Source organism: Rhinopithecus roxellana, chromosome 5 (assembly GCF_007565055.1).
Source record: "Rhinopithecus roxellana isolate Shanxi Qingling chromosome 5, ASM756505v1, whole genome shotgun sequence".
Taxonomy (NCBI): domain Eukaryota; kingdom Metazoa; phylum Chordata; class Mammalia; order Primates; family Cercopithecidae; genus Rhinopithecus; species Rhinopithecus roxellana.
The window spans coordinates 101852535-101879124 of record NC_044553.1 but is presented as its reverse complement, the minus strand read 5'-3'; the positions used below and the strand labels follow the sequence as shown (position 1 = coordinate 101879124).

At 34.1% G+C, this 26590-nt stretch overlaps 1 protein-coding gene across 4 annotated transcripts in view; it reads left to right on the top strand.

Moving 5' to 3' along the window:
- MIPOL1 (mirror-image polydactyly 1) overlaps window positions 1–26590 on the top strand; it is a 384987-nt gene that overhangs the window by 108157 nt on the left and 250240 nt on the right. For all 4 annotated transcript variants that reach the window (XM_030931752.1, XM_010361991.2, XM_030931753.1 and 1 more), the window contains 2 exons: window positions 7461–7494; window positions 7754–7924. In XM_030931752.1, the coding sequence (XP_030787612.1) occupies window positions 7461–7494; window positions 7754–7924 (205 nt within the window). The remainder of the gene's footprint in view (window positions 1–7460; window positions 7495–7753; window positions 7925–26590) is intronic.

The window sequence follows — 26590 nt, the reverse complement described above, 5'->3', positions numbered from 1 at the left end:
TTCCTTTCTGTCATTTATTTGTTTTTGTTTTGAGACAGGGTCTTGCTCTGTTGTCCAGGCTGGAGTGCAGTGGCATGATTACAGCTCACTGCCGCCTTGACCTCTTGGGCTCAAGCAATCCCCCCACCTCAGCCTCCCCAGTAATTGGGACTGCAGGCGCTCACTTGGCTAATGCCTGACTAATTTTTAGAAATTATTTTAGAAACAGAGTCTCACTGTATTGCCTAGGCTAGTCTCAAGCTCCTGGGCTCAAATGATACTCTGCCTCAGCCTTCCAAAGTTCTGGAATTACAGGCAAGAGCCACTACATCTGGTCTCTTCTGATTTTTGAACATTTTCTTTTTGGCATGACAGAAAGCTCCAGGGTCACCTTATGTAAGGATGTATAGAGCTGTGCCCCTCCAGTAGATTCAGTCATTCCTCCAAGGAACTCTAGATCCTTTTATTAGAAAATAGTATTAGAAACCAAGATCTGGGTGTGAGGTGTGCCCTTTGTTGTGGGAGTATGACTGCTTCTAGACCATTTCCACAGACAGAGTAGGATACACACACACACACACACACGTGTATATATACACTAACTGATGTATACACACACATATCTCTTATTTATACACCTATCCATTTGTATCTATATCAAGCTGAACATAAGTTCACACTGATGTTCTTAATTCTAATCCATTGCCATACTGTTTATTATAGCCTTCCCTTTTGTTCATCTGTAAATTACTCTACTCAGTGGTGACAAAACTGGCCCCCACCAGCCACCATCTATTATTTGTTGAAACCCAGTATACATTATAACTCTTTCTGAATCATTAACATATACCTCCATGAGAATTAACTTTAGCAATGAGAATGTACTATGTATACTTCTTTTAGTGTTTAGTTTTATAGTTTCAAGACACCATTTTCCAAAATTACTTAAACTGGCTCCTTCCTCTGCCCCACCTCTTTAAGTGAGTTTAGGCCATATTTTTTAATGTAATTAGAGTTATTTATCGTAGTCTGCATTCTATCCTAGTGTCCTTTGATCTCCTAGTTGGTTTCTTTGTATGCATACATTAAGGTTCACTATGTGGGTTTTGACAAATGTGTAGTGTCATGTATCCAAATGAGTTCTGCCACTTTAAAATCCCCACTGCTTCTTCTACTCAAATCTTCCTCCCTTCCCAACTCTGTGGCAACTACTGACCTGCTTTCTTCCCCTGACAGTCTTTCCTTTTTCAGAATATCATGTTAATGGAATCATACAATATGTAGACTTTTCAAACTGGCTTCTTTCATTTAGCACAATGCATTCATGTTAATGCATTAATTTATATTATGTCCTTTTTTTCTTGTTGAATAGTATTCCATTGTATGGAAGTATCACAGTTTTTGATTCATTCCTTTGTATAAAGGATATCTTGGTTACTTCTATTTTTGGTGATTTTGAATAAAGTTGCTCTAAGTATTCATATACAGGTTTTTGTCTGGACATACGTTTTCAAATCAGTTGAGTAAACCCAGTAGCAATACTGCTGAATCATAAGTTAAATCCATGTTAATTTTACAAGAAACTGCCAAATTCTTTTCCAGAGTGGCTATACTAGCAACGAATCAGAGTTCCTGTTGCTGTATATACTTCCAAGCATTTGGAACTATTGTTTTTGTTTTGTTTTGTTTCTTATTTTGGATGTTAGCCATTCTAACAGGTGTGTAGTAGTATCTTAGTATTTTTATTTGCATTTCCCTGATGACAGATGATATTGAGCATCTTTTTAAATGTTTATTTTCCATCTACTTTTTTTTGGTAAAGTGTTCAGGTATTTGGATAATTTTTCAAATTGGATTTTTTTTTTCTTATTGTTTAAAAGAATTGTTTATATTCTGGATATAAGTCATTTATCAGATATGTGGCTTGCAAATATTTTCTTCTAGTCAATGTCTTGTTTTTCTGAATCTCTTAGTGTGTTTGGCAGAACACAAGTTTTAAATTTTGGTAACACTTAAATTTTGGTAACGTTAATTTTTTTTTCTTTTGCTTATGGACATTCTTATATTCTACCACCATTTGTTGAAAAGTCTGTCATTTCTACATTAAATTTCCTTTGCATCTCTGTCAAAAATAAGTTGACTCTTTATCTGTGGGTTAATTTCTGAATTTACTGTTCTGGTTCATTAACCTATATGTTGATCCCTTTGTCAATATCACATAATCTTGATAGTGAGTCTTGAAATCAGGTGGAGTCTTTGAACTTTGCTCTTTTATTATAGAATTGTTTTGGCTATTCTAGACACCCTTTTAACAAAATTTCAGTAGTATAGTCATTAAAACTTTAGAACTCTTCTTTGGAGATTTTCAGGTATAATGTTCATTTTATCATGCACCAAACATGCAATTTATGTTAATAAATTTCATTATATAAATCAATCACTGATTTTATTCATGAGATTTGCTTCTAAAAAGATTTTTATGCTTTTAAAAAATCAAATTGACCTTCAAAAGACAACAAATCAGTTTTTCGTAAAATGTCACAACTCTTTGGAAATAGGTATATTCATGTTTTATAGATGAAAAAAGCTTAGAGGGCTAGACTACTTGGCCAAAGACTCACAGTCAGTCAATTACACATTGTCAGAATGTCTACCTCAGATTTACACAGGCAACTCAAACTTAGCATATCCAAAATGAAACTTATTAATTCATTCTTAAAACCTGATCCTCCTCCTTAATCCCTTATCCTGATCAGTGTTACAACCATCTTCCTACATATCCAAGCCAAAGCTTCTTCCTCAGAACTCCTATTAAACTGATCTCTTATTTGGTTTATTCTGTCTCTTTAACTAAATATTTAAATTGAGCCTATCATTCTTTCCTATTTTTTACCCTTCATTGCATATCTACTTTAATTTATACATATATTTGTTACAGTTTTTATTAAAGTATATTGAAATTAGTGTTCCTTGAGACAGAATCTTTTTCATTTTGTCTTTTAGATCGTTAGTATTAAGGGAAGAATGGGAATGGGAGAAAAGGAATGCATTCAATTCTCAGCCTTTTCTTTTAATTAATTAATTTATTCAGTAACTATTTATTGACTATACTGTGTCAGGTACAGTGCAGTTGCTGGGGACACAGCATTATGGTCAAATTGACTTAGGTAAATAAGTAATCATATAAATGCTTAAAACAATTAATTAACGGTTAATTTAAAGAAATTTTTGTTTCCTAGAAACAGCTTATAAGAGGGACTCCTTCTGTATCAGAATCTAGGAGTTCAGGTAGGGGGAAGAGTCAGAGAAGGCCACACATACCAAGCAAGAAAAACAACAGCAACAAAGAATATTATGTCAGCATAGTATAAGATGGTTTGGTGAGGTTCTTTTCTCTTCTGCTGAATCTAGAGGTTCTGAACCATCAAGAGTGTGTTTTAGACTACATCTTGATAACAGGACCAATACATAACTGGTTTTGCTTGACTGAAAGGTATATTTGGGGGCATCTAGTGTATGATAAAATTATATAAATTGTTCACATCTTTTTTGTAAAAATTCCTAATTTCTTGCTTCCTATAATCTTCAGATTCTTTGTTGTCTTTTTTCTCTCATCTGCTTTGCTACTTCTGATCTACGTTGTATCTCTGTTACAATGTCTGCTTTGTCTTATTCTGCCTCTCTCTGCTTTTCTTTACCCCTTGGATTGTTAATGCTTTTTCTGTTTCTTTTTTGGCTTTTATCAAAAACTAGGGAAAAAAATAAAAAAGAATTCAAGTTAAAATTACCTAAATATACGTACTCTTATACATGTTTGCATTTGTATACTTCGAGCTTTTCAGATCATGATACCTTTTTTTTCAGTCTGTTTGCTATTGTTGGTACTTTTTAAACATGTTAAGTGTGGTGGTGTGTAGAAAATGAGAGAGAATAAAAGCAAACAAATCAGAATTTTCTGATTAGAATAAAAGCAAACAAATTATAATTTTCAGAAAAATTTGAAATTTGTTTATCATTTGAGGTCAATGTTTGGCATCTTAGGATTGAACAAGGTGAATGACTGTAGTTTCAGAAAAGAAAAAGGTGATATTGACTGATTTAGGGATAAATCAAGGAATGCGACATTTCACGCATGGATCTTTTCACTTAGAGTGCAAGGATGTCAGTCAGAATTTGCATGATATAGGAAATCAATTGAAACTTGAGCCCATAGACATTTACTTCAGCAAAATTCTTACTAATTATCATGACTGTGTCAAGTTAGACTATTACAGGCATAATGTAAAGTTTACAAAAGGTTGAAATTCTTTTGTCTAATTGTAAACCTCATATTAATGAGATATAATTTATAGTTCATCAGATATATTTCATATAACACCAACTATTATTTTAAGTCTTTATTTAAATCAGTAAAGTGTTATGTGTTGTACATACCACTAGTAAACCTTAGTACCTTCCCCAAAGTCTTTTTAAACAGAAAATTAAAGCCATGTATAGCTGCTTCAAATCACCTCTTTTCTGAAAAGACAAGTTGTCTAAGTTTTGTGTTGTTTCAAGTGACACAGTATGAGATATACTTATTGTAGACCTGATTTTCATTTTCTGAAAATTATTTTTGTTGATTCTTAATCTTTAGATATTGAATGATTTAGCTTAGAAAATTATGTCAAATAATTTAAATTGGCACTTACGGTGCATTAACATCAAAGATCTAGTCTCATTTTCCAACACTCTGTATCAAGGATTTGCAAAGTAAGAACTTATGTTGAAATTCGGCCTGCCACCTGTTTTGTAAATAAAGTTTTATTGGGATACAACTGTACTTGATCACTTATTGTGTATGGCTGCTTTTGTACTGCAGAGGCAGAATTTAGTAGCTATGATAGAGAGCGTATGGTAAAGCCTAAAATAATTACTATTTGGCCATTTGCAGAAAAACTTGGCTAATCTCTACTCTATATAATCTAGTTGAGACTAAATTATGGCATAATATTCTTTGATAAATCTGTGATATCTGTGATAGTTCCTGAAACTTTTAAAGAAATACAAGTAGAGAAATACAGGTATTGACTTTTTCTCTTTCTAGACTCATGTTTGTGTTGAAAGTTACTTGCATCTATGTAAATTTTCAAATCTCGAAGTAATAATTTTTTCACTTTGACTAAAGTTATATTTTTCTTTTGCTGGCCATTTATCACTATATTTACATCAATTATAAAGAATAATAACAAAGCAAGATTGAGATCCAAATGCTAAGTGGCTCACTTAGCTCACTTACGTCCTGTGTGTCAGACCGTACGGTAGCCTTACCAAAAACATAATTTAAATTCATTTATCAGCAAAATGACAAGTCAGTATATATTGTGTGCTTTTAGCAGCAATCACACAAATTATTTAAAGTCTAAATACTAAATTCATGTGCCAGGGATCTGGAATAGCCCTTGATAAGAACTTTGGATTCTGATTTTTAAAAAATATTTAAATTAGTAGGGAATTTTAATATTAGACTAAATACAATTATCTTAAACTTTTCTTATTGAAAGCTGTTAATTTAAAACATTTGAACCTCTTCATCTTCCTCTCCTTAAAGTAATGCTTTATATTGCAATGCCTGAAGACAACCTATAAATATTACATAGAACTTCCGTATGCTTTTTTTGTGTGTGTTGATTATTTGGAATATACCGACTAGGTAACTTACTGTTATTTCCTTCCTGGTCATACAAAATTCTTTGAAACTTAAAAATAGAAATTTATAACCTTGGTAACTAAATGTCTTTTGTTATTGCAAAGGTTCCAGAGGAACCTACCTCAGTCTAAATGTTTAATTGTCATGTATCTGTTCACATTTTAAATTATCAAGTTTAACAAGGTAATTGTGAAGTTTGTAAGCATTTTAATTGGATTTTATTGGGTAGCTGTCATAATTAGATGTTACTTTGATTTTACCTAAAAAGAATGACAATAAAAGATGACATAAGATAAATATTTCTCACCACATATAACTTCCTTAAAAATCGTATTTAGCCAACCAATTACTGCTGGTTAAATGCCACTCATTTTTTTCAAATATTTTCACTATGATAATAAATAAATGTAAGAATTTTATTATCTTATAATTTTCTGTTAGGTTTTTCAATTGAGATGAAAAGAAGTTTCACAATTTATCTTCAAAATTCTTATAGAACAAACTTTTGTTAGGCAGCATCATTGAAAATTGTTCATTTATTTTGAAGAAAAAAAGATAAAAGATGAAAGTAGTTGCCCTTCTTGAAATTCAAACCTAAGTGGACGTTAGTAGTTTCAGATACATTGAATTATATATAACTTAAAATTACTATACATTCCTGTTAACTTATACTATTTAAGTATGTCTAGAAATAGCTCTTTAATATTTGTGTGTATATTTTTTTCTGTTAAAATACTAAGTTCCAAAAGTACTACTTTTCCATGAGTGTAGCAATTTTATCCAGTTGTGAATTTTGGAACCATTTTGTGGTATATTTATTAGGTGTCTTCTGTTATCTTTGGCTAGTATCCTCTTTTCTGGTAAATGTTAAACCATAGGAGCACAGAAACGGAGGAAAACTTGAGAAAACAGAAACTTGGATATCTGAACTTTTTAATGTAATTTTAAAATAATTGAGATCCTTTCTAGAATCTATACCTTTTCACTAATGCATATTACAAATGTTCTTTTAATTTACGTACTTGGAATGGTTGTCTAAATTATATTATAGACATTTTCTATGTAATTTAAAACTGCTTTCTTTACCTTTACTGCATTTCTTCAATTTGTCAACATCAATAAACATTTCAGTAGCCACTATGACTCCTAAAAGACAAAATGCATTTCTGAGGGGAGCCCATTTGTATTTTTCGTCTTTATGTTGAATAATTCTACATACATTATGAAGAAGAAAATAACATTAGTCATCTAAAAACTTGGTACAATTTTGGTCAGCCTTCCTATACGTTTGTTTTATAATAACAACTAGGTAACAGCAAGAGATTTTTACTTCAAATTTAGTGTAATTATTTGTTATTGCTTTTGAGGGAACATAGTTAAACTTTGTAATAAAAATACTTGCCTTGTTTTACTTATGATAGTGTCCAAAAAAAGAGAGGAAGTACAGTTTCTGATAAAAATGGAAAGTCCAGGAATAAATATAATGATGAGAATGAGTGCTTTTATCACTGGGGAACTTTCTTCATCTAAGCACATATGAACAATTGATCCTTGTAGTCATATATAGCAGTAAACATTAATAACTTAACAGTCTGAAGTCAGTGCAGAAGATATGGAGCATTATTGAAAGATGGAGTCAAGCAGGTGGCACTTTAATATGTTCAGTGTCGTGGTTGACTCTAAAGACTAGTCGAATGAAATTACTTGAGGTTCTAAAGATTTAAAAAGCGAACTCATTTTGCTGCACTAAGGAAATGCTACTGATCAGGCTTTCTGTGTCCCTTTTTTCTAGGCTAGAAAATATTAACCCTGAAGAAAATGACATGGTAAGCCATTCTCTGAGGAGATTTCTTGATGTCAGTCTTATATCTTAGAGGCTTAAGTTCAATTGAGTGGGTTTCAAGAACTAAGATGTGGGAAAAAGAAGAATTGACACACTAATAATGTACATCTTTGCTGCAATATGAAAATTCAATAACTTCACTCAGTCAATTTACAATTCACATGTGCCTATTAATTAAAACCCTATATTAAATAAAATATATTAAAACTTCATGTCTGACTAACATATAATGGTGTTGGTAGACATTACAGGAATTACTGAACAGAATAAACAATGCAGACACAGGGATAGCTATTCAGAAGAATGGAGCTATAATTGTGGATAGAATCTACAAGACCAAGGAATGTAAAATGAGAATAACTGCAGAAGAAATGAGTGCACTAATAGAAGAACGGGATGCTGCCTTGTCTAAGGTAACTCTGCATGTATCTGTAAAAGCATATACTTACCATTTTCTTCTCTCTTTTTTTAACCATTAAAAAATGACTGTGGCCCAGATATTCTTAATTCACATTAGTTTTTAGCACATAATTAATACCATAATGACTACCTATATTAAAATAATTATGTATTTTATTATACTACTGTTCAAAATATGAGACCTCATTTTAAATAAAATTTAATGCAGTCTCATTTCTTAATAAAATTAAACTTGTTTTATAACAGGCTAACTTGTTATAGAAATTTAGTTATATTTTTTCAATTAATCACTTTTATATGGGACTTCTTACTTAAGTTACAGTTTTCTGAAGACTGAGACTATGTCTGTATTACTGTTTTATTCCCAATGCCTAATTCAGTACCTTTTAGTAAATCTTGATTAATGGATCAAAATTATTCATGTATTTTTTTCTGAATGCTACTTACACTTTCCTGCTCTACCTGAAACCTGATTACCTCCCTCAGGCCACTGCTTCTAGTGCAGTCCTTTCAACTAGTGACTGTGCTCTCTCTCATACCGGTTATACCACTGGGCTTGGAGGCTTGTTTCTCATTATTGTATTTATTTATTTATTTATTTATTTATTTATTTATTTATTTATTTATTTGTGTGTGTGTGTGTGTGTGTGTATGTGTGTTTAGATTTGGTATCGCCTTGTTTCCCAGGTTGCTCTTGAACTCCTGGCCTCAAGTGATCCTCCTGCCTCGACCTCCCAAAGTATTGGGATTACAGGCATGAGCCACCACACCTGGCCTTGTTAGTGTTTTCAGATCAATGCCTTTTTCACTCCCTAAACACCTCCAGCTTTGAAACGCACGCATCAGACTCTAGCACCCAGTACACACTATTGTAGTCATGTACACGCTTCTATATCACCTCCCTTGTTTTGTTAAGACATTTTCCAATGTCTCTTTCTTCAGCCTACTCCTGTCATAATTCTTGGTGATGTAAATTCCTATGTAGTTAATCCTTTCAAAAATTGCAGCCTCTTATTTCCTAAATTCCTCTACTTTAGTCATTATGTGCTGTGCACTATATCTGCTATCTACTCTGTGGTCATACTCTGTTCCTGGTCATTCTGAGTCTCAATGTCAAGCTTCCCACTTTCTGCTCTCTTTCTAGCTCACTCATGCTAGAACTCTGACTCCAGCATTTTTTTTTTTTTTTTTTTTTAAGACAGAGTCTCGCTCTGTCACCCAGGCTGGAGTGCAGTGGTGTGATCTTGGCTCACTGCAGTCTCTGCCTCCCAGGTTCAAGTGATTCTCCTGTCTCAGCCTCCTGAGCAGCTGGGACTACAGGTGTGCGCCATGACACCCAGCTAATTTTTTGGTATTTCGTGTACAGACAGGGTTTTGCCATGCTGGCCAGGCTGGTATTGAACTGCTGACCTCAAGTGATCCGCCCACCTCGGCCTCCGAAAATGCTGGGATTACAGATGTGAGCCACTGTGCCTGGCCTCAACTTATTTCTCTCAATCTTACTAACTCTTTTCTATCCCTCAAACCCCTTATGTCCTTACTCCCCCACCCCACACACTCACATCTAGCCAACCTGCATATAATGTAACCTCATTTCTCTTGGCCCTCTTCCTTTGTCCCACTCACCCAGCAAAATCAAAACCTAGTTAAATGAATCTTTCTATCTGTTTTGTATCTTCACAGCTTTATAAGGCGGGAGAAAAATCACACAGATTTACTGACTGCACTTACCTTAAATCTATGACCAACTATTAATATATTCAGTTAGGTTCTTAGTGTTGCCTGGCAACTTCTTGCTTTTTGCTTGTCTATTCACTCTTCCCTCTAGAGGACTATTTTATCTCTTCTTTCTCTTTAGTTATCTAACCTCTCCTCCCAGTTAAAAAGATAACTTCTGCATGCCCACAGCCATTTCATCTACCAGCCTACCTGCATTTGCACCCATGTGCTCTGCCTTTTCTACTTTACTTTTTTCTAACTAAGTGCTTCTATTTAAAGACAATCTCTCTGTTTCCATACTAGTTCACATCTTTTCTGGCCTTCACAAGGTGATCGCTTAACCACTTTTTCCTTTTCTCTCCTACTTTGTAAAATGTTTTATATTAGTTCATTTCCATTGCTGCCCAAAATGTCTTACCATCTCCCATGGAGGCTGAGTGGAGGTTTTGGTAAGTCTTGGCCTAGTTGTGGTTCACCCCTCTATTTTGGATGAGGCCTCCCAAACTGAGAACTGAGTATTTACAAGGGCCTGACTGCTGGATGATCCTGTATTCTAGTGTGTGTTTGTTTCCTCAGCACTGGTAGACTGTGGAAAACTCTACTATTTTTTCAGAGGTTTGGGGGCTTAGCTTTTTAACTTAATGACCTGTAGAAGTTTGGAATTTGGCAAATGATTTGGTTCAGAAACAAGTCTCAAATCTCCATTTTGTCACCTCAGCTCTGAATAGCTGTCAAAAGCTTGGGTGGTTTCTCTGTCTTCCAGCAGGAGTTCTTTGCCTAGTTAAAGCCTGATTTCTCAGTGTTTTCCCAATACCTAGAATATGACACTCTCAGGGAGAAAAAATAACTGCATATCCTCCAAAGATTCCTCTCCAGTTAACTCCTCTTTAGAATCTTAGACACTCAAGCCGTTATTGCAGCAACAGCCCTCTGATACCTTTAGGCAGATGATTTTTGTATTAAATCTGGCTTTTCTTGTTCTTGAATGAAGCATTGGTTCACCACAAGTGATTCCATGCTGTCTAGACATGGAAGTAAGTTAACTAAAAATAAGCACATAGAGCATAATTAAATTCACTGCCACTCATTCCCTCTTCCTATCTTTTCTCCCTCCACTGACTTTCATGGTATAAAAGGATAAATAAATAAGAAGTTAACATTTGGTAATATTTGCTGACAAGTTGTTATGTATAAATACCACTGCACTATATTTATGGTTATATTTTATGAGAAAGGAGTTGTTTAGTTATTTTAACTTGCTTATTTGCAAGCCCTATGGCTCAATAAATACTCATTTTAATTTTTATGTTACAGGCATTATATACTTACACTTTTGAATTATTGTCTTATATTTCTGAATGGAAACTTTTCTTAACTTTGATTTTTTAAAAATAAACTTGTTGGAATAGTTTTAGATTACAGAAAAGTTTCAAAAATAGTACAATATAGACAGCTCCCATATATTACCCAGTTTTGGTTTTCCCTAATTTTGTTATCTTAAATCATTGTGGTGTGTTCGTGAAAGTTAGGAAACCAACATTGGTACATTAGTATCAGTTCAACTCTAGATGTTATTCAGAATTCACCAGTTTTCATTTGTGTCCTTCTTATGTTTCATAATTCAATCCAGGGTAGCATATTGCATTTAATTGTCACGTTCTTCCAGTCTCCTCTGGTTGGTGACAGCCTATTCATCTTTTCTTATATTTTTTTCCTCCATAACCTCAATAATTTTGAAGAGTACCTCTCACATATTTTATAGAATATCTCTGAATTTGGGTTTGTTTTTCTCATGATTAAAGTGAAATTTTGAGCTTTGGGAAAGAATACCGCAGGGATTTTACCTTAATTTAATTTAATTTAATTCATTTTTTACTTACTTTGAGAATGCATTCTCACTCTGTCACCAAGGCTGGAGTGCAGTGGCACCATCTTGGCTCACTGCAACCTCTACCTCCTGAGTTCAAGCGATTTTCTTGCCTTAGCCTCACAGGTAGCTGGTATTACAAGCAGGCGCCACCACACCTGGCTAATTTTTTGTACTTTTTTAGTAGAGACGGGGTTTCATCATGTTGGCCAAGGTGGTCTAGAACTTCTGACCTCAAATGATATGCCCACCTCAGCCTCCCAAAGTGCTGGGATTACAGTTGTGAGCCACCGTGCCCAGCCTTAATTTTAAAGCTATTATTTAGCATCAGACATTTTCTAATGATGTCTTCTGTATAGTGCTAGGAAAACTTTAGTCACATTCCATATAGATATTAAAAATTTCTGATTCAATGATAATTTGTTGACTTTGATACACTTGATATCTTACTATAGTTTTCAAATCAAGTCAAAATCATTTATTTACTTTAACTGGCCTAGTTAAAAATGTTACCTTTTTCAGATAAATTGTTATACTCTTATTTATCCCAAATTGTTTTTTCATTTCTCTTCTATCTCAAACTGAGAGCCAAAAGCCTTAAAGTCTTTCATAGCATTAATTTAAAAATTATAATTAGCAATTGTTTGATCAAGGAATTATATTACCAACCAGTCCTCTACTATTTCTTTATCATTTTCTTGGCCAGTTCACACTTCCCTATTTTATTCAAATTGTAGAAATATCTGGAATCAGAAGATAAAGCTGTAAAATTCTGTTTCTTCACTATTCTTTTCTGGGATCTTTCAGATTATTATTCTATCCAAACAAAAAATTTAGAATTTTAATTGTAAAGATTTTTATAGAATTATAGAATTTTAAATTTCATAGGACCTTAGGAGTCATCTAGTTAAATTGTTCACTAAGTTAAGGATCTGATCTGTCACTAATTTTTAATTTAGTCAAATATCCATCTTCTGTTAATATCTAGCCATTGGTGTTAGAACTGGTCTCAGAACATTTGATAAATAAATCATATTGCATCAAATATATTCAAATATTTGTCATAATGTCTTAAGTCATGAGGGCTAGGCTTAGAAGCACAATTGGACCCAGGTCACACATCAGCAAGCAACAGAAAATTATTGAACTAGCCAGGATTGGTGATTTATTAGCTTTGAGGGCTGACTTTATTGGGAGATACAGTAATTAAAGTAATTATTCCTATATATTCTGGCAAAATTAGGCTAGCTCTAGGGTATGTTTTCCTTATAAGGGTATACATAAATGGGCAAGGCCTGGCACCTGGAGGCTTTGGGTCTTACTGGTATTTGTAGTTAGTAAGATAATATTGTAGAACTCTTCATTGATTGGACCCTCGCTGGTACCTAAGTGAGGGTCCCAACCCCTGGGACCTGAAAAAGTCAGGTATGAGAATGGGGGTAACTATATGGACTTTATGGACTTTAACCAAGTGGACCACTCAAAACAGAAGGCAAAAGTCTTGTCATAGAGACTTAGAGTACAGCAGGGATAAAGGAAGAAAGTGGTAAATTCTATATGAATGTGCGTGTTTGGAATCTATTATAGGAGTAATGGAAAATATGCTATGACTCTTTGATGAATTTCATTGGCATCGACTGATGAGAATGGAGCTTTGATTATATTGCCAGGCTTGATTATAATTAGTTCAGAAACTATAAGAAAAGGTGCATACATGCTAAAAACTTTTAGGAGCAAAGCATAGCAAGGCAAAGCAGAAACTAGCACTGTTTCTGCTTTTCAGGTTAAACATCTTTGTATCCTTCAACCTTTCCTTGGGTTTCCTTCTGCTTTTGTGTCTTCTTACCTGTCTGTCAAGGCCAAATCAGTGATCATACATTTTTGTTTTCTGGACACGATACGGAGTATCTGCACTCATCACTATTATCTAGAAATGAGTCATTCCATATATCTAAATTTATTATTAATTTCTATACTCTTGTTTCCTGTTTTTATTGTTGAAAATATTTCTAAGATATTTATATTGCTCCTTTAGATGAAATATAATGAGCACACCTTTTGTGATAATTTAGTGGCTCATTGTTTATCAAATATTGTAATGAAAAGTACAGATCCAGAGATCCTTCATGTTCAACATTGATAGAAAACCCATGGAAGAATCAAGGGGTAATTAAAGAAATTCAGCCAGACATTTCACTATTCAGATTCCTTTACCAATATAGGCTGCAAACCTATACCAAGCACCAAGCTGAAGGAGTAAACTAAGTAAGAAGAAGACATGAAGAAGAAGGCATGAATCTAATCTAGTGATGCAATGAAGAAAATTCTAGGAAGACTGCTGAAGAATGCATGGAAAGTGCATTCGTCTATTCTTTTTGACTCTTTCTGCCTTTAAGCCTGTTTTTCCCTCTTACTAGAACATACTTCCTCTCTACTTCTTGCTCACTTGTCTGCATTATACTTCAAAGACATTTTAAATATCATCTCTTCTGTAAAGATCACTCACATGAATCAATATTGATAGCTATGTCATTTGTGCCCGTATTTTACCTTGTATCCTGTTACAGGCCTTATCACACTGTGTTACAGTTAATTGATTTTATGCCTGGCTTTCCTACTAGCATGAACTTACATGAAGATAGAAACTGTTTATTTATTTGTGTCAATCACAGTCCCTTGGATGTGAAGTTACTTATTATGTTTGTGGAATTATTGAACTTAGCTATTTTAGATATTTCAAGATACATGAAACTAAAAGAATTTAGTGAAATATTATTCATTCATTCACATTTTATTGAGTACCTGTTATGTGCTGTGTGTTGGGAACTCAGCAATAATCCAGATATAGAAGGTTCCTACTCTTATGGAACTTACATTTTCATATGCAGATGTAGATAGTGAACAAACAAATAAAGTCCTTTCATTGGTTTGATGAAAATAGGTAAATGTATAGTGATGGCAGCTGGGGGTGGGATTGTCACTTTAAATAGGGTGATCAAGGCAGGCCTATTTTTTAAGATGAATTGTTGCTCTAAGACTTGAAGACTTGAGGAAGAGAAGTATCCAGCTGTGCAGAGAGCTATGGAAAGAGCATTCCACCAGAAAAGAAGAGATCAACAGTGCCCTGAGAGAGTGAACAAGCTTAGATGTTTAAGGAATCAATGCAAGTGTGCCAAGCTTCCATTTGATTGAGGTACAGTGAGCAAGGAAGATAGTTACAAGTGATAAGGCAGAAGACATAGGCAGCAGACAAGTCCATATGGTCTTGAGATAATGGTCAGAAGCAGATATTGCATCTAAATGCAGAAGGGACTGAAAGACAAAAGCTGTTGAAATAGTCTAAGCAAAAGATGAAACTGATGGTGGTTCAGAGGAACAAGTGTCAATCAAGAAAGTGGACAGATTTGGGAAATATTTTAAAAGTACAATAAGTAGGCCTTGAAGACAAATTGGATTTGGACATAAAGGAGCAGAAAGAATTAAGGCTGACTTCTGTATTTGGACTTGAACACTGTTGGCTCCATCTGTTGTAAGGGGAAGTTTCTTTGGGGTGGGATCAACATATTTTGGGAGGGGTATTACATTCTCTTTTGGATATGGTATATTTGAAATTATTCTTAAAAATTCAGGGGAAATTTTGAGCAGTTACTTGGTTATTGAAGCCATTGGGATATGGATAGGTAAAACTGTGGGACTAGATGAAATTAGGGAAAGCTCACCAAAGAGAAGAGGGGCCAAGACCAAGTTGTGTGGTATGTCAACATTTAGCAGTTGGGCAAAAGAGGAGGAGCCAGGAGAGGAGATTGGAAAAGAATGTTGAATGAGGTGGACGGACACTGAAATGAATGTGGTGCCAGGGAAGGCAAGAGGGGAAATTGTTTCTATTTAATTATTATTATTTTTTTGAGACCGAATCTTGCTCTGTTGCCCAAGCTAGCATGCAGTGGCGCAATATGAACTCACTGCAACCTCCACCTCCTGGGTTCAAGCAATTCTCTTGTCTCAGCCTCTCGAGTAGCTGGGATTACAGGCGTGCACCACCAGGCCTGGCTAATTATTTTTTTGTACTTTTAGTAGAGATGAGGTCTCACCATGTTGGCCAGGCTAGTCTTGAACTCCTGACCTCAGGTGATCCACCTGCCTTGGCCTCCCAAACTGCTGGGATTACAGGCGTGAGCCACCGTGCCCAGCCAGAAATTGTTTCTAAAAGATGAGCATAGTCAGTTCCCTTGAATGGTGTGAGTTCAAGCAAAGTGAAGATAGATTTGATCACGCGGATGATGTTGAGGGCTTTGACAGGAGTTCTGTCCAGGACAGAGGTCACCTTGGAGTGTTTGAGGGGAGAATGCAAATAGAGGAAATGCAGACAGTGAATACAACTTTTTTTCCCCCCTCTTGTAATGTAGATGGAAAAATTGGCATTAGATGGAGAGAGGGCTTATGGTATCTTGGGAGTTTTTTTTGTTTTTTGTTTTTTTCCTTTCTTTGTTTAATGGGATACTCTAGCACATGTGGTTGTTGTGATAAAAATGAACCAGGAAAAAAGTGATGTTTTTAGGGATAAAAAAGATAATTGCAGCCTGTGCAATTATTAACAGGGTGGATGACCCGAGTTCGGGAGTTTGAGACCAGCCTGACCAACATGGTGAAACCTTGTCTCTACTGAAAAATACAAAAATTAGCTGGGCACGGTGGCAGGCGCCTGTAATCCTAGCTACTTGGGAGGCTGAGGCAGGAGAATCGCTTGAACCCGGGTGGTGGAGGTTGCAGTGAACCGAGATTGTGCATTGCACTCCAGCCTGGGAGACAGAGCAAAACTCCATCTCAAAAAAATAAATAAATAAAAATAAAAATAAAAATAAAAAAATAAATATATAAATAAAAAGAACCAAATCCTGGAGTAAATGAGTAAATTGATAGGAAATAGGTTCTAGAACATAAGTGTAAGAATTGGCTTTTTTTAGGAACAGGGAAACTACTTTCATTCTAACAGATGTATGCAAAGAGCTTGGATAGATACAGATGCTGGCAAGTTGATCAGTTTAGTAAAGGAAAGCTGGGGGTGCAGTGTCCCTCTCTATTAAAATGTTAGATTAATTTAGATTTTCAGTGGATTAGTGGATGGTGCTGAAGATTTATAATGTAGAGACAGTTTGGAATCATTGTCATTGTTTGTATGTAAATGAACATAACTAGAGAAATGTAAGATTGCCAGGCAGAGCTGAATGCACATTTAAGAATTAGGGTAGTTAAATTTTTAAAAGCGTGTCAGGGAAGTTGTGTGATTTCTTTTAGCATCTTGAGTGTGGTGTAAGTAGTGTGGTGTAGTAGATATTTGATTTTAACTAAGATTGAGATTTTAATGGGTGAGGGACCAGAGTTATTACAGCAGTGAACCCCAGACTCTCCCTCACCATGGACTCTCCCTTATGTAAAGAGGAAGAGGAGTGATGAGGCATGTAGAAAGAAACTGAGGAGAGTGTGGTATCACAGAAGGCAAGGTCCCGGATAGTAAAACACTGGTAAATCCATGTGTTGGAATTCTTGGTTTGTCAAGTAATTGTGCTATAGTGATTTGCAGTCAAGAGAAAAAGGCACTAGAAATAAAGATTTTGAATGTATTTCAATTATTAGGGTTAGTGATTTCCAGATATTTTTCTGTGCAATTTTTATGTGGATGTATAGGAAAAAACCCTAAATGATACATACTTTGTCACACAGTCCATAAGCCAGATTCAGAAGTGGTTAAAGAGAGGAAGCATATCTAAGGAAAAGTATGAATAATTTAAAACTTGCAAATAATTTCCTCCTTATTGTAACAAGTATAGAAATTAAGATCTGAGAAGATAATATAATGACACATATTTCAAGATTCAGAAATGGGTGCTAGAACTTTCCTGGCCTGGTTATGAATTCCTCACTTGGCATCTGCATGATCAGCAGTCACTGTGATAAAGCATATTGAGATTGGGGAGTGCAGCATAAGCTAACAAACCCACTTGATGAGCAAACCTAGAATCCTGGCCAATGATGTAACCTTCAAGGTTATCTTTTCACTTTAGCAGAGGAAATAATCAAATATCCTAGTGTCTTAATCTCTCCTTTTTTAGCGTTGCCTTCACTTTGTGCTTCTTATAATTAGCATAGTGTTTAGCATATAATAGATACAAAATAATAAATTTAAAATATTAGAAATTTGTCAAAAAGGTTATACTCAAAAGAAAAATAAAGCATAACATGTAGAATTTCATTTTTCAGGAAAAGTAGGAAGCATATTTTGTATTCTTAATTATAGTGACTGCAAGATTTTCATTAATTTTTCGCTTGTCAGTTTGTTAATTTGCTTTCCTGTCTATCATACAATTATTTGCTTATGCATGTTTTTCAGTCAATCTTGCTAAAATATATTGTTGATGGTTCATCTATTATAATTACTTTTTTCTTATTGTGAAATTTTTACAACTTTTTGAAACTATATGTAACTTTAGAAAGTACAGATAAGCAAAAAGAAGGAAAAAATTGCCCCCAAACTCACTTCCTAGAAAGTTATATGTAGATTGTCTTTTTTCAATGCATATTATATTGTATATACTACTTTGTAGCCTGATTTTTCACATTAATTTGACATTTTGTTAGATATTCTCATAATTTTACTTCATTTCATTTATTTATTTATTTAAGACAGAGTCTCACTCTGTTACCCAGGCTGGAATACAGTGGTGTGATCATGGGTTTGGTTCAGCTCACTGCAGCCTTGACGTCCCAGGCTCAGGTGATCCTCTAACCTCAACCTTTAAGGAGCTGGGGCAACATGCGCACACTACCACGCCAGACTAATTTTTTTTTTGTATTTTTTATAGAGACGGGGTTTCACCATGTTGCCCAGGCTGGTCTTGAGCTCCTGGGCTCAAGCGATCTACCTGCTTCTGCCTTCCAAAGTGCTGAGATTACAGGCATGAGTCACTGCACCCAACCTCATGCTTTGATAATGTGGACGTGTTAAGATTTGTTTAACTCACCTGCCATTGAGAGTTTTGAGAATGGTAACATTTTTGTAACTAAATTTTTATGTACATCCATGTTTCTTTCCTCAAGGAAAATTCCTAGGAATGAAAAAGTTGGAGCAAAGAATATAAACATTTAAAAATAAACATATTTCTTAATAGCCTTCTTAAAAAGTTGTACATAGAAATGTTATTTGAAATTTCATTTGGGGACTTTAGGCAGGTAAAATGCTAAGAAATGTAGACTTAATTCTCTAGGCAATGTGAAACTTGCAGTTTTTGAGTTTTCTGATAATGCAGAAAGTGCTACTCTTGAGGAGGATTTCTGGGCAAGACTTTATCAAGTGCCTTGAGTAATATAAATATAAGTCTGAGGAGACCAATGATAATGGGAACCTATTATAATTGAGATGAAGAGGTTCTAAACAAGAAAAATAAGGAGAGGAATAGATATGAAAGCTATGGAAGCTTGTATTTTTGTAAATTAAGGTATAACTTGAAGTGAAGTAATCTCAAGTGAAGGATTTGATGAATTTTTATATATGTGTGTTCCCTTGTAAGCAGCATCCAGATCAAGGTATGGAACACTGCTAATACTCCAGGAGGCTCTTTCCTGTCTCTTGCCAGTCAGAATTTCTCACCAAAGATAATCACTCCTCTAACTTCTGTCTCCATGGGTCATTTTGCATGTTTTAAAACTTTATATAAAAGGAATCATATGTTATATACTCCTTGTGTCTAATTTCTGTCACCCAGTGTTACGACTGTATGTTGATCTGTATTGTTAATAATTATTAATAATGTGTCTTTTTCATTGTGGTGTGATGTTCCATTGTGTGAATATGCCATGATTTATTTGTGTATTAAACAGATGACAGAAATTTAGATTGTTTTCATTTTTAACTTATTATGAATGAAGTATTATAGAGATTCTTGAGCATATCTTTTGGTGGACCTAAACATTTATTTCTTTTGATACATGTACAGGCACATACAAAAGAAAAGAATAGTGGAGTCATAGGTTTAGCTTTCTTAGGTAATGCCAAATGTTTTTCCAAAGTTGTGCCAGTTTACAGCAGCAATGTAAGTGAGTTGCTCCAGTTGTGAGAGTTGATACTTGGTATCATTACTCATTTTAGTGTCAATCATTCTGATGGGTGTATAGTCATATTTCATTGTGGATTTATTTTGTATTTTGTGTTTCCCTAATGACTAATGATGTTAGTAGCTTTTTATGTGTTTTTTGGCCATTTTGATATCTTCTTTTGTGAAATGTCTCTTCAGGGCTATTGTCCATTATTAAATTTGGTTGTTTTTCATATTAATTTATGTAATTTATATATATTTGTACAGTATGTGGCTTGCATTTTTATTCTCTTAACGCTGTCTTTTGATGGAAAAAATTCTTAATTTTAATTAAGTCTAATTTATCATTTTTCTCTCCTTATGGTTAATGCATTTTGTGTCCTGTTTCAGAAACCCTTGCCATTCCCATAGTATTGAACATGTTCTACTGTGCTTTCTTCTAGAAGCTTGATTATCTTAGCTTTCACATTTAGGTCTTGATCAGTTTCAAAATACTTTTTAAATTGTCAAAGTCGGTTATTTTCTTCATATAGATGTCTAGTCGACTTGTCTCAGCATTGTGCAATTAATGAGTTGTGTCTCCCCAACCTCCCAGCAATGAATTGTAGTAGAGCTCATGTAATAACTTAGGTTATTGTGTGGATCTGTTTCTGGACTCTGTTCTGTTCCATTGTTGTAGGTTTTTATCCCTGCGATAATGATCCAGGATCTTAATTTCTGTAGCATTATAGTAAGTCTTAATTTGTGGTAGTGTAAGGATCCAACTGTCAATGTTCTTCAGTATTTCTGTAGCTATTCTCAGTTCTTCATTCAGCTTGTTGTTCTTCAGGCTGGTAGTATTTAGTGGGGATTGCATGGCCTCTAAAGAATAGTTAAAGCAAGACTGGCATCTTGGCAGTATTGAGTCTTCCAAATGGTTGATCTTTTCATGAAAAATGATTACTTTTTTCTTTATATACGGCTTTGCATCCCATAAATTTTTGATATGCCATTTCTTGTTATATGTGTTTAATTATTATATATGTTGAAATATTTTTTTAGTTTCTACTTTTGTTTTCTTCTTTGACCCATGAATTACTTAAAAATATGTTGCTTAGTAGTAGACTAATTTATAATCCTTTGGGTATATACCCAGTAGTGGGATGGCTGGGTCATATGGTACATCTAGTTCTAGATCCTTGAGGAATTGCCATACTGTTTTCCATAATGGTTGAACTAGTTTACAATCCCACCAACAGTGTAAAAGTGTTCCTATTTCTCCACATCCTCTCCAACACCTGTATAAATTAGTCTACTACAAAGACACATGCACACGTATGTTTATTGCGGCACTATTCACAATAGCAAAGACTTGGAATCAACCCAAATGTCCATCTGTGACAGACTGGATTAAGAAAATGTGGCACATATACACCATGGAATACTATGCAGCCATAAAAAAGGATGAGTTTGCGTCCTTTGTAGGGACATGGATGCAGCTGGAAACCATCATTCTTAGCAAACTATCACAAGAAGAGAAAACCAAACACCGCATGTTCTCACTCATAGGTGGGAACTGAACAATGAGATCACTTGGACTCGGGAAGGGGAACATCACACACTGGGGTCTATCATGGGGAGGGGGGAGGAGGGAGGGATTGCATTGGGGAGTTATACATGATATAAATGATGAATTGATGGGTGCTGACGAGTTGATGGGTGCAGCACACCAACATGGCATAAGTATACATATGTAACAAACCTGCACGTTATGCACATGTACCCTAGAACTTAAAGTATAATAAAAAAAAAAAAAAAAAAAAATATGTTGCTTAATATTAAAATATTAGGAAATTCTGAGGCTATCTTTCTGTCACTGAGCTGGAATTTAATTCTCTGGTGGTGAGAAAATATACGCTATACTATTTCAATCCTTAGAAATTTGTTGATACTTGCCCTGTGACCCCAAATAAGTCCTGTTTCTTACACAATTCATGAAGTTTGTATATGCTGTAGTTATTGAGTGTAGTATTGTCTCCATATGTTATTTAGACCAAATAGGTTAATCATGTTGTCCAGCTGTTGTGCATAGATTTATTGTGCATATGTTATGTCAGTTATCAAGAGAGGTGTTTAAAGTATTCAGTGATTACGATTAATTTTTCTCCTTTTAATTCTGTCAATTTTCATTTTGTTTATTTTGAAGCCATTTTATTCTGTACTAAGGTCTTTACAATTACTGTATCTTCCTATCGAATAGACTGTTTTATCATTATGAAATGCCCACTTTCATTTCTGATAATACTTTTTGCCTTAATGTCTACTTATATATCTGAATGTTATATCCTTTTCCATCCTTTACTTTCAACCTTGACCCTAATATCTTATTATGAAAAATTTTAAGCATATGGAAAATTTGTATGAATTTTACAGTGGACGTTTGTATACATACCACCTGGAATCTATTATTGTATTTTGCTAAACTTGATTTATCACATTATCTAGGTATTTACTTAGGCATCCGTCTGTCCATCAATTCATCTCACTTATGATGCATTCATGTAAATGCAGGCATCAATACATTGGCTTCTATATCCTTCAGCATAGTATATCATTAGATGGAATTCTGTATTTTTGCGGTTATTTTGTTTTTATTTAAAAGTTATACCCATTGAAATATAGAAAACTAAGTACGCATTCTCTATGTCTGACAAGTGCATACAAGTATATAGTCACCACCACAGTCAAGAGGCAGGACATTACTACAGTATTAACCTAGAAAGTTTCCTCATGCCCTATCCAACTAATTCATGTTCCCACCTCTCAACAGCAATCACTGATCTGATATTTTTATATGACACCTTAGTTTTATCTTTTTGAAAAAGTCATATTCGACATCACAGTCTATCTAAGATGACCACATTTATTTGTTTTATTCTGTTCTTATATAGATAAGAAATGTATCTGTTTTTAAAACTTGTACTTTGCTTAGGAGGATTGATTTTTTAAAAAATATTTTCATTGTGTGAAATGGACCTAGATTTTCTTTCTTTAAAAATATTTACTCATTTATTCATTTATTTTTGGAGAACTTGCAAACTTTTAGCTATCATTTACTATAACAACTGAACTATAGGGAAAATGAAATAGGTCATTTTGTGAAAATACATTTAATTACCAAGAATTTAGTATGGGGAATTAATTGCAGACAACTTAGCTATAAAATTGACTCAAATTAGTATTTTTCCACATGCCTCTTATCAACCTCTTTTTTTTCATGTGGTGACTAAATGCTGCATTTTATTGATTAAGAGATTTTGACCATGACAATTTATTCATTAGATTGTACTTCTCTTTTGTTTTATTTTTATTTTATTTTTATTATACTTTAAGTTCTGGGATACATGTATAGAACCTGTAGGTTTGTTACATAGGTATACATGTGCCATGGTGGTTTATTGCACCCATCAACCTGTCATCTACATTAGGTATTTCTCCTAATGCTATCCCTCCCCTTGCCCCCAACGTCCCCCCAACACACACAGGCCCCAGTATGTGATGTTCCCCTCCCTGTGTTCATGTGTTCTCATTGTTCAACTCTCACTTATGAATGAGAACATGCAGTGTTTGGTTTTCTGTTCCTGTGGTAGTTTGCTGAGGATGATGGTTTTCAGCTCCATCCATGTCCCTGCAAAGGACATGAACATATCCCTTTTTTATGGCTGCATAGTATTCCATGGCATATATGTGGCATGTTTTCTTTATCCAGTCTAACATTGATGGGTATTTGGGTTGGTTCCAAGTCTTTTCTATTGTAAACAGTGCTGCAGTAAACATATGTGTACATGTGTCTTTATAGTAGAATGATTTATAATCCTTTGGGTATATATCCAGTAATGGGATGGCTGGGTCAAATGGTATTTCTTGTTCTAGATCCTTGAGGAGTCACCACACTGTCTTCCACGATGGTTGAACTAATTTACACTCCCACCAACAGTGTAAAAGCGTTCTATTTCTCCACATCCTCTCCAGCATCTGTTGTTTTATGACTTAATGATTGCCATTCTAACTGGAATGAGGTGGTATCTGACTGTGGTTTTGATTTGCATTTCTCTAATGACCAGTGATGATGAGCTTTTTTTCTTTTTTCTTTTTTTTCTTTTTTTTTTTGAGACGGAGTCTCGCTCTGTCACCCAGGCTGGAGTGCAGTGGATGAGCTTTTTTTCATATGTTTCTTGGCCGCATAAATGTCTTCTTTTGAAAAGTGTCTGTTCATATCCTTTGCCCACTTTTTGATGGGTTTGCTTTTTCTTGTAAATGTGTTTAAGTTCCTTGTAGATTCTGAATATTAGACCTTTGTCAGATGGATAGATTGCAAAAATTTTCTCCCATTCTGTAGGTTGCCTATTCATTGTGATAATAGTTTCTTTTACTGTGCAGAAGCTCTTTAGTTTAATTAGATGCCATTTCTCAATTTTGGCTCTTGTTGCCATTGCTTTGGTATTTTAGTCATGAAGTCTTTGCCCATGCCTATGTCCTAAATGGTATTGCCTAGGTTTTCTTCTTGAATTTTTATGGTTTTACGTCTTATATTTAAATCTTTAATCCATCTTGAGTTAATTTTTGTATAAGGTGTAAGGAAGGGATCCAGTTTCAGTTTTCTGCATATGGCTAGCCAGTTTCCCCAACACTGTTTATTAAATATGGAATCCTTTCCCCATTGCTTGTTTTTGTCAGGTTTGTCAAAGATCAGATGGTTGTAGATGTGTGGTGTTATTTCTGAGGCCTCTGTTCTGTTCCATTGGTTTATATATCTGTTTTGGTACCAGTACCATGCTGTTTTGGTTCTGTAGCCTTGTAGTATAGTTTGAAGTCAGGTAGCGTGATGCCTCCAGCTTTGTTCTCTTTGCTTAGGATTGTCTTGGCTATACGGGCTCTTTTTTGGTTCCATATAAAATTTAAAGTCGTTAAGTGTATTAGAGATTTTTATGAGTCCTTTTGTTATTTTGGTTTTAACAATCATTGAAAATTCAGAGTTTTTCACTGTTAATGTTAACTTTTTATTTTCTCACAATTTTGATTTCAGATAAAATTTACATGTACAAATGAAATACATAAATATTAAACTGGCAATTTGATGAGTTTTGACAAATTTATACATGCATGTAACCACATCCTTATAAAGGTATACACATTTCCATAGCCATAGAAAGTTCCCTCATTTATATTTCTTCTCTATCAATCATCTCTGCCCCACCCAAACAACTTTTCTGATTTTTTTTAAATTACAGATTTGTTTTGCTTCTTCTAGAATTCTATGTAAGTGGTATTGTATAATGTCAGCAAGGTATTTGTGATATTTTCCAATCAGTAATTTTGTTCTTTTTATTGATAAGCAATACTTGATTGTTTAATATTACATTTGTTGTTCATTCTCCTGTTGGTGGACATTTGGATTTGTCCAGTTTTTATCTATTATGATTAAGACTGTCACAAGAATTCTTGTATAGGTCTTTTTGTGGACATACATTTTTATTTTCTTGGTTAAACACCTAAGAGTGGAATTGCTGCATTATAAGATAGGGATGTATTTATTTTTAAAATAAATCAGCACACTTTATGTGGAAGTGACTATTATTTTATATTCTCAGCAGCAATTTACTGAAGTTCTGGTTGCTCTACATACTAATCAACACTTGTTATTGTCAGTGTCTTTAATTGTAGCTGTTTTAGTAGGCATATTGGTATATCATTGTGATTTTAATTTGCACCTCCCAGTGACTAATGCTGTTGTGAACTTTTTCAGATACTTATTGGCCATTCATATATTTTCTTTATTGAAACATCTGTTCATGTCTTTTCCTCATTTTTATTTTGGGTGTATTGACTTTTTATTATTGATTTGTGTTTCTGGGTGTGGTTCTGACTGATTCTGGATGAAGTCCATTGTCAGATACATGTATTAAAATACTTTCTCCCAGTTTTTGCTTGCTTATTTATTTTCTTAATACCATATTTTGATGGGAAGAAGTTTTACATTTTGATGACATCTAATTTATCAATATTTTACTTGTCTTGTTTAAGGAATCTTTCCTCATTTCAAGATTGCAAAGCTGACAGCTTGTTTTCCTCTACAGGCTTTAATGTTTTAGTTTTCACTTTTAGTCTGTGATTTATTTTGAGTTAATTATGTATGGTAAAATAAAGATTGAAGTTCATTTTTTTAAACAGGTGAATATCCAGTTGTTTTAGCATTATTTATTGAGAGGTGATTTTCCCCATTAAGTGGCTTTCATGCTATTGAAAAAAATTAATTGACCATGTAAGTGTGTGTCTGTTTATGGATGTGCTATTCTTTTCTAATGATCTATTTGTCTATCTTTATGCTAGTGTCACACTGCATTAATTACTGTAAATTTCAAAGACAACCGTTGAAAGTCCTCCAACTTGTTCTTTTGTAAGGTTTTTTTGGTTATTCTAGGTTCTTTGCATTTTCCTATAATCATAAGAGTCAGATTTTTAATTTCTACAAAACACCTGATAGGGTTATGATTTTCATTGTGTTGAGTCTATAGATCATTGGAACAGAGGGAGACTGACATCTTAATAACTTTTAGTTTTTCAATATATATCTCCATTTATTTCACTTATCACAGTCTGCTTCATATTAATAATGCACTACATGGTTTAAATTGTAATAATCCTTAAACAGCAAAATTCCATTTGCCCTCATCTTTTTAATATGTTGACATATATTTTATATTCATTTTACTTCAAATAAAAAAATCCTTCAAATAAATTATGAGAAGCAAAAATATACTCTTTTACCTACACATTTATTTTAAATTCACTTTATTTCTTTATGTAGGAATTTCAATTTTGTTTTTTTCTTAACTTAAATATCTTTTAGCATTTTATTTCTTTTCTTTCCTTCTTCCTCCCTCCCTTTCTCTCTCCTTTTCTTTCTTTCCTTCCTTGCTTTTTTCCTTTATCTCTTCCTCTAC